The sequence below is a fragment of the Rhipicephalus sanguineus genome, chromosome 1, assembly GCF_013339695.2.
Source record: "Rhipicephalus sanguineus isolate Rsan-2018 chromosome 1, BIME_Rsan_1.4, whole genome shotgun sequence".
Classification (NCBI taxonomy): domain Eukaryota; kingdom Metazoa; phylum Arthropoda; class Arachnida; order Ixodida; family Ixodidae; genus Rhipicephalus; species Rhipicephalus sanguineus.
The window spans coordinates 305242792-305254922 of NC_051176.1; the positions used below are offsets into that span (position 1 = coordinate 305242792).

Sequence of the window (12131 nt, forward strand, 5' to 3'; positions counted from 1 at the left end):
ACAAAAAATGAAAAGTAAAAAAATATTGTGTCGGCAACCCTTTGAATTCGTGGGAGAGAGCATTCTATGAGACAATCTCCAGGGCATTCTTTTTGGTGTCATAAAATTATTTCAGGGACCCTTCAGTGGGTTTTCGTTGACTTTGTAAGTGTTGAGATTTGGCAGAGTCCTTCAGTGCTTCTTATGGTCACGAAACTTCGCCGTCACGCTATGGGGCGGCTTCATACACTGCCCAAAGCTGTCTTAACGTGGCACAGGGAGCATCGTTCGCATGCTGAAACACTTGTGCGGTGTGACATGAGCTGGTGGTTGGGGTGCTTTCCGTGCACCTGCCGTGTTATTTTTTGAGACAGCTGAAGTGCGGGTGTGGGATGACGATGCCGAACACATTCTGCGTGCCAATGGATGGTTCTGTTCACAAGAGAACAACCAAAAGGTGCATTTGGTTTACCGAGTAACAAGGAGCAGCGCTAGGTATGAAAGTGGGCCCTATTGCTGCTAGACAGTCGTGATTCCAATTTTGAATCGATGTGCATGCGTATGTGCATGAAACGCATTGATGCCTCGGACATTGTCGCTTGCTGTGATTCCAATTTCAATGGCCTAAATCTTGTTCAGAACTGGCATCGCGCTGGCGAAAAATTTATAGCCGGCGAAGCTTCTCAGTTTCATTTTCTTGGTAATTAGACGAATTTATTCTGCAGAAGTAGCCCTTGCAGTAATGATTTATTGATCTCCTGTTAAAATACTTCTCACAGTTTAACAGAAAATTGAACAGTCGGGCTGGGTGAACAATTGGCTCTCTGCGCAATCAACTAATCGTGAGTTCTTACGGTTTAATGTGGGTGCGACAGCCCAGATGTTTGCCTCTTTTTACAAGTGGCACCACCGAGGCATTGTTGCGAGTGCGCAGCATTTAATTTTAGGCAAATATTAAAAAGTGGAACCTCTCGAAGCGTCGAGACTAACGGCGCTCACCAGGCCACGGCGGCCGCATTTCGCTTGAGGTGAAAAAAAAAAAAAAGACCGTGTACTTTCATTTGGTTAAGAGCCTTAGATGTTCAAAAATGGATCTGAAGTCTCCCAGTCTGCCGTGCCTCATAATCATATGATGATTATGATGCTTCAAATGCAGAATTTTTGTGTCTTTTAGGCTGAAACCACCTCGAGCTGCATGTTCTGAGTGGCTACTCTTTTTGCCCGGGTGCTCATTTCAAGACTTACGACGCATTCAGGCACTCATTTACGCATGTTGTGTGTTAAAAGTAGCTGCGTGCAAGTAAAGCAACCATCATGGAAATTTACAAAGCTAGAATATCGAGGCTGTCCCACACACAACCACAGCGATAACAGCGTTCACATGCCCTCTCATGCACAGCTGCGCCTCTGGCGGCGGCCGCTGGCTCCATATGAAACTGAGGCAGCAGTTTTGGGACCATAACAAGCATTGAATGACTCTGGTTTCGGCCTTGTTGATATGACACATTTCCTGTAGTGTTTAGTGCAGACTATTGAGGCACTAACATATAGAAAGCACGATAGACAAAAACTAGGCTTGTGCGAATAGTGAATTTTAGGTTTGAAGCGAATTCGAAGTGAACAGTGATTTGGTCGAATAATTTCGAACGGAATTCAAATGGTGTATATCACATATTATAAAGAAAAATGAGCATGTTTGTCATGACCAAACTAACCTGCACAATATTTTTTTAAAACTGAAACAAGGCATGCGCAAATATCATTCTTTTTGATTCAAAGAAAGTGGAAGCAACTTCGAATAGTAGCAGGGTTTGACTTTTGGTAGAATGCAAGTGATAACTTGTAAAATATGTTACGTTTTAAAATTTACTATTCTTAGAGCATATAAGCTGGTATGACAAGCTTTTAAACTTAAAAAATGATTAATCGATGTGAGAGTAATATGTTCATTTAACCTTGAAAAGGGGCTTCGTGGCAGTACGGATTTTTCCTGGAAAGGCGTATTCATGATGTAGCATCCCTCCACTGCAGTGAAACCACTTTTACAGGGGGGTTACATGCGGACTAATATACACCTATTCGTTTGTTTCGAATACTTTGAAATTTCCAAGAATTTAAATCTGAATCGAAGCGAATTCTAATACTGTAATATTCGTTCGAATATTCAAAGTGCTCGAATATTCGCACAAGCCTAACAAAAAACCTATCACATGACTTGGGATGCCATGGGCTAAGCATATACTGCCCAGTCAGTGAAATGTTTTGACATAGCACCTCTTCGCAGATTATCAGGCTGAACATGCCTACTTCATTGCTCTTTTGGACCATAAATCATTTTTTGTTTTCACGACACTACCAATGAAACCAACAGACAGTTAAGCCAAGGAACGCTTAGGGGACAATATTTGTATGTTTTAAGTGTAGTGTAATAATTATGACTCCACGTTTTTGATCACTGGCTTTACTCAACAACAAAAAAATAACAAAACATAGCCGTTTCGCCACCTGTGCGGGTGGCATCGTCAGTACTCAAATGACATCCGATGAAAGAATACATCTTACTCTTATGTTGCCGTAAACATCCGGCAGGGGGCCACGATTACTATTGCATGCAAATTGAATGCGATGGATAAACCATGATTATACAGATTTTCTTGGGCCCCATCGTTCTTCCTGTGCCAGTGTCATTTGTGTACTGACGATGTCAGATTTGTGTACTGATGATGTCAAATGACATCTGGCACGATGCCGTGCCAGATGTCATTTGTGTACTGACAATGCCACCCGCATAGGTGGTGAAACGTCTATGTTTTGTTATTTTTTTGTTGTTGAGTAAAGCCAGTGATCAAAAACGTTGAGCATGAATTCCCCTGGCTTATGGAACATTTTTTTCCAATACTTATGACATAAGTGGAAAAGAAAGTGGATGAAATATCAACTTGCAGCAGGTAGGGACCAAACATGCATTCTTCGGATAATGAGTCTGATGCTCTGCCAATTGAGCTACAGCGGCGGTCGCTTTCCCATCCACTTTTATTGGGTATTTATGTTATGAGTAATCCTAGGAGTGTTAGCAAGGAAACGAGCCCCTTGAACAATTCCCTTTCTTTCGTACTCACGACACTGAGTGATAAGAGCTGTGAGAAAACACTGAGGTGAAAAAAATTGTCCACAATCACATTGAGTTCAGAAATGTATATCTGTGTCCAGTATAAGGCACATTTTACCGGAACACAAATGAAGCTTTCATCTTTTATTTCGGGCACTAGCCCTGCCTTTGCTAACTGAAGCTTTGGCCTTGCAGCAACTGTTCCACTTCATAGAGCAGCTGGTTGCCAACCGAGGGCTTGCTGCCCACCGTGGATGGTTGCTGGGAAATAGGCTCATTGATCTCTGCTGCAGTGTTGTACTGCACCAAACAAATCATGCAGTCAGCTCAGGTTAGTGTCTTGTAGAATGCGCTGCACAATTTTCTTGACAATGTTTAAGTTTTTCTTTTTTACACTGTTACTGTTTCTATATTTCAGACCTGTGCACAATACTGTCATATTTAATGGATTCTTCAGAAGATGTTGATGTCAAGAGTCGGGTCAAGCTGCTGTACACATCTCTTTCCGCTTTGTCAGAGTTGAAGGTGCGTTTTTGCTTTTAGTTAATGGATGGTAGGTGCTTGTGTAGGATGTGCTACTTGCAAAATCATTGTGGCAGTAGTGGCTCATTTGTGCTGATGTTTTCTGCTTTCTGTAATTCACATGTTTGAATAGCTCTTGGTTAAAGGAGCAGTGACATCAACTTTATGCACTTAGCGTTTTCTGTTTCCAGGGTAAGTTATTGACCCCCTAGTAAAGATTAGTTACTGACAACGCAGTAGAGGAAGGAATGAATATCTGTAATATTGATTAGTATGACCAGTATCGAGTACGATTCTAAATGGGTGCCAAGCCTGCCAATTTGCAGCGCTGGCAGTGCTGCTGCGCGGTCACCTCCCGCAGTCATGTCCCAAAAGGGCCCCATGTGATCATGTGGCCACACAAAACAGTGACGCGAGTATCAGCTGACATTTCGTCTGCTAGGTGCGCACGTGTAGTCATCTCTTTGTCGTCACCATCGTTGTCATCACTGTCATCAGTGTCTACAAGCAATCAAGAAAACACTGAGGAACTGGGAATCGCCATGATTCGCAACGTCGCGAATCATTTTTGCTTCAATCCTCTGGAAAGTAGCAATTCTGAAATCATTGCTGGCTGAGCAGGGATTCTGAAATGGCACCGTTCTCAGCAGCGATGAGGAGGCACCTGGAGACGCACACTTAGGCCATGCTGGCTGGTAAAATATGTCACAATTACGCATATGAATGCTGCGTGCGTGTTGCCGCTACTCTGTGCTGGATCGGGGCGAATGCCAGTGTAGATGCTGGAAACAGCCGTGGCCTTGAGAAGGGCCCTCGTAGTGTCGGAGAGACTGAACTGTGCCACGTACACAGGATTCAACGTGTAGCATCCCGTCGTAAAGTGAAGTGAGCATATGCGGCTGTGGTGCCTGGGCATAAAATTCTTCGGTTTACCGGTGCGAACAAAGTCAATCCACTGGCTGTGCTGAGCTTTGATGCCCGGAAACGAGTGCAACGACATACACTTTTTGCTATTTTCCTTGTTTGAAGAGCACGATTGCAGCGCACAATAGTTCTACGGCATGCTGGTACGTAATGCGATGGAGATCGTAGCTTACGAATAATCACAATCGCGCTGATGAGCGTGCCACAAATCACTTGAAGTGGCACTAGGAAGACGCAGGATTCACACGAACCAAGGGGGAGGGGGGCTATTTTGTACGCAGTCTGTGACAGAATGGAACAAAGCATCACGAGAGGACGAGAGCACGAGATGGAGCAAACAGCCAATAGGTAAGCTGAGGGAATTCAGAAATGTTTTCAACGCACGAAGAAATATAGAATTATTATAGCTGAACATCAGTATTGGCAGGCATTGTTTTTCAAACCTTGAAATTGAAGCGCGCGATGACTTTAACAATTTACTTGTGTTAATGTCTTGAGTGAGCACTAGGTGGTGTTGCAATTTGACGAGTCATTCGGTGGTGGGGGGCTGGTTGCGATTTTCTCAAACTGTCGGCGCTGAATTAGAGTAAGCCAGACACAAAGCAGGCTAAATTGATTCTCTGGCCCTACTGCTTACATTTGATCTAATCGAAGTCTTCCGGAGGCCATTATGTATCCGTTCTATTGGACGGAACGGCTCCTCTGTTTGTTCTGTGCCCGTTCTTTGCCAAAATGATTGACAGCACTGCCGTTCCCGGTTGCTATTCTCATGTCTGACCATCGGACAAGCCTTGACCAATCCTGTGCAGCTCCCTCTCATCCTCTCGTGACGTTTCGTTCCGTTCTATCGCAGAACGCATACAAATAGCCCACCAGCAAGATGAAGGAAGTGAAGCCGTTGCCAGGCGTCGCCGCCAGTTGGCATCACCAGTCGGTACCACCACTGAGATCGTTGACGTTATCGTTACTAGCGCATCATCACTCAACGCCTGGGGCTTGGCCCAGCTGAACGCGTCATAGTACTCTTGATGTCGCAGGGTGCTGAACATAGGTCGACAAAAATTGTGGAGCTCACTCAGATTCACTCGTGAAATATATTTTGCACTTACATCTCACTCAGACTCAGACTCGCCAAAATTTTGCTCAACCTGACTCACTCGGACTCAAGCTCACCAAAAGATTACCCAATTGGACTCACCAGACTCAGACATACAGCTTGATTTCATTCTGAGTGAGCCTGAGGGAGTCGACTCATGAGTGCGTTAATGTATAATTAGTTTTTTGGAGGATGGTGTCAATGAACTTTAACGCAAATATCTCGCATAATCGGTGCTCTACGATACGCACTTTGATCTCATACCTTCAAACACACGTTATCTGTGGTTGCAGTCCAGTAAGGACCTTTTTATTGAAAGATGTGACTCACATGAGATATTTTTATCAAGAACTTCCCGGGAAAGAGTTGGTGGGGGGAGGGTCAAAGCACCTCTCCTCCCCTGTAACTCGCATTTCTGATCAATAAATATTTAGCTGGCGTACGAATGCTAGTGCGTTAAAATATATGGGTGTAGACGTGAGTGTAAACATGAGCCGACATAAGGCTGATAGCAATGCTGATGTTTAGTAGTTACCACCCTAGGTCGGCAAAAAAATGTGGAGCTTACTCAGACTTACTCAAGAAATATATTTTGCGCTTAGGGCACACTCGGACTCAGAATCACTAAAATTTTTCTCAACCGGACTCACTCGGACTTAAATTCATCAAAGTATTACTCACCCGGACTCACTCAGACTCACGGCTCGATCTGAGTCTGAGTGAGTCGACTCATGAGTGAGCTTGCTGACCTATGGTGCTGAATGTCCCGTTGAGCCTTTGTATGCTGTTCACCCTCGAAATAAAATAACTTCTACGTAACGGACACAATTCATACTTCGCTCAAAAAACTTGTGCATACCAAGCAATCGAGCGAAGGCCATTTCTCGAGCTTGAAGTTTTATATCACTGCTTCTTTAAGTTAAATCTCGGGTATGCTTACTGCGTAACTCACATTTCCCAAGCAAGGAACAACTAGAGTTGCTCTTTTGCTTAGGAAACTACAGGTACGTAAGAACAGTCATTACTTTCTCTTTTTTTTGCAGGCACGAGAGCTGTTACACTGTTGTAGTCACGACCCAGCCTTGGACTCTGAGAAAGACTGCAATGTTCTTTGTTAGTATGTTTTATGTTTTCTTTTAATACTGAGCCAGCTGCTAATCCCTTCACACGGATAGCGTTGGAAGTGTAGTTCAGGCATTTGTATTATATGCACTCTTGCTTTGTGCAAGCTGCTTGAAAAGTAAGCATTGTTTACTCGATGTGGCAGGAAAATTCTTGTGCTATAACCAAATTCTGTTTGATTTGGTATCAATCTTTGAGAGATGTGGCCTTGTTAGGTATGCCTTTGAAGTGGATTCCCCTATATAGAGCACACTCATACATTAATTTGTTATTTCATATTTTGTGAACGTCATCCTATGCTGGCACTTTGTTCTGAAAGGGGCACTTTTCACTTGGGGTGTTCATAAGGGTTAGCCCTTTAGAAGGCAGCAGCCCCCACTCCCCCCACACATGCCAGGCACAAATAAAATCTGAAAATGCATCTGTGTTGAAGGCAGCCACCAGAGCGAAGTAAAACTGGATTTACGCACAGTGCAAAGGGATAAACAACCAGCAAACGTACTGAAGCCAGCACGGTCAGCAAGGACCACTTTGGCCCATTATATTTTGTTAACAAAGTAAATAAGTACACATAATATTGAACTTTGACTGATACGAGCATGCTTCGATCCAACATTTTGGTTCAAATTGGGACTGAAGTTTATTTAATTTTTGAAAATGAGCTTTTTTTGAAAAAAAAATTTGCTTTTATCTCTTTCATCTTTTGCGCTGCCTGTAAGAAGGCGATATTCAGCAGAAATGTTGTAAAGACTTTGTTTGATATTTGACATCTTTTTAAAGTTTTTGTGTGAAATAGAAAATGCGCCAAGGCGCATAAATGTTAGCAAACTTTTTTTATTTGGGCCATGTTTGCCATTTTTTTCAAGTTTTTTTTTTTTGTGGACAGCTATTAAAAGCCTAGAAGTAATTCATAGTGATGTGTTTAAGATTAGCAGAAAAAATTTTAAACTCAACGTTTATAGTTTGTATCAAATTCAGCCGTGAAATTGGAAAATATTGCGGTAAGCAATTGCGGGACGCCCCCATCACTACCTTCAAATATTTTTTGACACGCTAGGAACGTTTTTTGGAAATCAAATTTTCGGTTCCATGCACTTTGAATATGCCTACATAACATATAAAAGAACAGAGAAAACAAAAAATATTGAGCGCACATGCACATTTGATCTCTTGTGTAATCGCCCATGGAAGGTGTCACGCCGCTAAGCTAGAGGGCGGGGGTTTGATTCATAACCACAGCGGCTGCATTAAAATGGGGGCAAAATGCAAAGAACACGTATGTGCTTAGCTTGAGGTGCACATTAAAGAACGCCAGGTCGTTGAAATTAATGCTGAGCCCTCCACTACGGCATGCCTAATAATGATAGCATTGTTGTGGCACGTAAATTCCCAGCAATTATTATTATTGCCTCCTAAGTCTGAACCAAAAACAGTTTCATAGTATCACTGCATTTCTCTTCAGCTGATTTTCCTTTGCCGAGCCCAGTGGCATGCTCCACGGCCGAGGTTCTGCGGCTTGAGAGGCTGCTCCCAAATGGCAGCCGTTTGGAGCCGTGTGATCAGGTGCCAAGCAGGGAGGCACAGGGAGGCCAGGGTTTGTGCCTAGAGGAGCTGCACAAGTACAGAGCTTTCCTGGAGTCAGACTTTGACCATGTGGTCAGCATCCCTTGCAGACTTGTTTTGGTAAGGCTGATGGATGTATTGTGTAGCTTTTCCTCAAGCTGACTTCTTTCTCAAAAGACAGAGTGCGCCTTTAGGGAAAATGGCCAGCATAGGTGTCCCTTGTTCTGGTCCCACTATTATTATTAATTTATAGATCATTTTCTATGATTTCAATCTGCTAGATGTTTACTGGGTGTCCCAGCTAACTTGGTCCAAGACACAAAAACAAAACAACCAAGAGCTCTAGAAAAATTGTACCTACTGCGTATTATTGGTAGTCATGTGTACATACAAGCAGTATTTCTCAATCACTTTGTATTCTAATGGTTCTTAATTTGCCAACTTTTACATTAGTGCTTGAATCGCTAATGTGTCCATTAAAAAGTTGTAGGCTGCCTCAAATAACGGCGGAATCAAGCATTTATTTCATGTTGAAATTTGCGTAGTTGTTTTTCCGAGAAAAAAAACCTGAAGTCCAGAAAATATGTGAAATGTGAAATAGACATGCAATAGCACACTGCTACTCAAGTGCTTCCAAGCACACTTTGATGGATACACAGCTGCATTCATTTATTGCTGCATGTAGGATGGTTCAACAAGTTTTGCAATCTAACTAGTGGCGAGATAAGCGTGAGCATCTGCTGATGCAACAGTGTTGTCTCATGTGGCACTCAGCATAGTTTTAACCTTCAACAGGTCAAGCAGAATAACTTAGAGAGTCGACAACACCATGCGCTGGTTGTACGGTTCTGTCAAAACACATCAAAGCAACCTTTGCAAAGTTTGAGACTCTACTTTCAAAGGGGGGGGAAAAAAAAGAAAACATTCCATGTGGTTCTTTCTACAAGACGAGAGTAGTGCACCAATTGATAGTCATAAGGGCTTATAAATCACACACACACCACTCCCTTGCTCCTGCTTGGTTGCACCACGCTTTTCGTCGGTGGCGAGTTCTCATGCCACAACCGTCAAAAAGCATGAAACCCTGTACAAAGCTACCGCTGCAAATGAAGGGATGCAGCCATGTATCTATCAAAGTTTGCTTGAGTAGCGGTGCATGAGCTCATATCTATTTCTTATTTTGCGGGCTTTTGTTTAAAAAGAAAAGGCAAATTTCAGCATGAAGTAAATACTTGATTCTAAGGTTTTTTGAGGTGACCTACAACTTGATAATTTACATGTTAGCAATTCAAGCAATAATTAAAAAGAGGACCTGTTAAGAACCGTTAATTATACTTGGTGATGAAAAAAATACTGGTTCTGTGTACTTACGGCCACCACTAATATGCAGTCGGTACGATTTTTCTAGCGCTCCTGGTTTCTTTAAATATTTTTCCAAGTTAGCTACGACACACGGTATATTATATGCATACTATATCCCCTTCAGGTGGGAATTATGATGAACTATTAGCAAATGTGTCATATTTACACGCCATCATTCCAAGGCACTCTAATTACATTCGAAGAATGAAAGTGAGGTAATATGTTTTGTGCAAGTTTCAGTGATTAATTGTAGTTAGCATGTAATTAAATATATTTTTATTCTGCTGTTAGTCATGTACCATTTTTGCATGAAAACAACAAAATCTTAAGCTCAAAATGCAGGCACAATTTGTTTCCCACTGTATTCATTTTGAGCAAATAAAAATTTTATTCTGACATGCCTCCCGGAACACGGCATGTTGAATAGCTCGTCGAACATGGTAGTGTCTTCAGCAAAGTGATCCTCCGCTGAAATACGCAGAACAATTAACTTAAATGAGCGTTAGTTGTCTCCTAACGAAGCGTGTACAAATGTGCAGATTGCATTTCAAGCTGATTGAAGCAACACTCAGTATGCAAGGTGCGTACAGGTCCTTGAAATCCTTGAAAACCCTTGAATTCGAAAAATGTGTTTTCAAGGCCCTTGGAGGTCCTGGAATTTTTTCCCATTCTTGAAAATCCTTGACTTTCCTGAGCAGTGCATTCTCGTATCGACATTGTGACCTCCTTAATGTGGTAGATCGGCATGTCGACCTGACAAACTCCCGATTTCGGAAGCACTATGATGTGGTGCGAGCGCTGATGGTTCCGTTTTGCAGAACCGCACCAAAAAAAAAAGTCACAGTTTCGTGGCGAGGGGGAAGTAGTGAATGCGATAGCAAGAAATTAGAATGTCACACGAAAAACGGCAAGCAACTCGATACTTGCAGCGCGCCACTCAAGCACAAAGGACGCACGAAAAGAACACACACAGGACGAGCGCAAACGAACAACTGTCACAGCTCGACACTTGCAGCGTGCTGCTTAAACACAAAGGACGCTCGAAGAGAACGCACAGGTATACACAGGACGAGTGTGAACTAACAACTGTCACAGTTGTTACATCTTTGTGTTTGAGCAGCATGCTGCAAGTGTTGACTGTGCACAACCCAACTCTCTTAGATATTTTTTTTTTCTCGGAAACTGCAGCGCATGGAGCATGGCCTCCGAGATTGTGCGCTGGCAATTTTCTCTCCCGCTGTCCCAATCGCACAGAGACAGCGTGATTGCAGAGGTGGGTGTGGCCAAGACCACCTTCGCCCTGTGCCGCTCGCCACCGAGGCGTCGCTGAAGGCTACAAATGCACTGGGGAAGCCGCCACGCTCTTCGTGCGTCTTGGATGAGGCGAGGAAAAAATGGTTTCGCGCTACTATATGATCTTCCACTGACTTGGCAATGATAGCTTATTATGTACAGCAGTAATGACCGTGTTTGAAGCCGCACAAAAACATCAACCGTTCCCTCGGAACCCTCCCCTTGGTGTATGCGCATGGACTACGCTCCGCGGTAATGCGTGGGGTCATTGACCGCCGCGAGAGTGCCTTCAAGACGCCGCTGCAAAGTAGCCACAGTCCCCCCCTGAGGAAGGAACCAAGCTGGTTCCGAAACGATGGGTTCTTACGTGTTTTCGTAACTTTAGTTGGAGATTAAATAATAGTTTTCTCAGTTTTCTTACCCAACCAGACAGACTTCTGTCTAATGTTTACCTTCAGAAACTTAGATGTGCATTTAACATGGTGTGCGCACGGCGGTGACATTGAAATGTCCTCTCAGCTGCTCAGAACGCCAGCACCACATCCAGTGCTGGGCAGTATCGAAGATACATGTATCTTCGATACTATCTTAGATACTGTTTGGCCATCTTGTATCCGTATCGCGATACGTCTCGCAAAACAAGTATCTGTATCTGTATTTCCGATACATTGAAGAATGTATCGTGTATCTTAAGATACAAGATACTGCGATCGCCCCACCACTGTGCGAAGCAATAAACATTGGCTGAGCTCCGCTTCTCAAGCTGATACTGCTGCCACTAAGTCACCAGAATAAAACTAAAGGCAGTGACATTATTTGATCTTTCCGCAAGAGTTTTCCAGAGAATAGGCGATAAGCTCTGAGCGTCCCTGTATATTGGTTGAGCAGAGTTACGAGGTGGCACTCGCGTCGTCTCGACAGACAAGCGCGCGAACGTCTGTGCCCAGTCGAATTTTTGTTTAATCGTTTCTTTAACACGAAAGTGTTTTATGCCAGGGTCCACCAAGATTTTCATGACGTATTTACGTCACGGAAATACGTCAGCAAAATGAATGCCATCAAATGGCAAAGAAAAAAAACTATTAACAAAAAGTTCCGTCGACAGGAGTCGAACCCATGACCTCTCGGTCCACGACGATGACTGGCGGGTGTTTAGCCCAC

At 43.3% G+C, this 12131-nt stretch overlaps 1 protein-coding gene across 4 annotated transcripts in view; it reads left to right on the top strand.

The window, feature by feature from the left end:
* The window catches only part of LOC119379400 (uncharacterized), a 297764-nt gene that overhangs the window by 175183 nt on the left and 110450 nt on the right, over positions 1-12131 (top strand). For all 4 annotated transcript variants that reach the window (XM_037648718.2, XM_037648716.2, XM_037648717.2 and 1 more), the window contains 4 exons: positions 3284-3419; positions 3507-3613; positions 6674-6743; positions 8215-8435. In XM_037648718.2, the coding sequence (XP_037504646.1) occupies positions 3284-3419; positions 3507-3613; positions 6674-6743; positions 8215-8435 (534 nt within the window). The remainder of the gene's footprint in view (positions 1-3283; positions 3420-3506; positions 3614-6673; positions 6744-8214; positions 8436-12131) is intronic.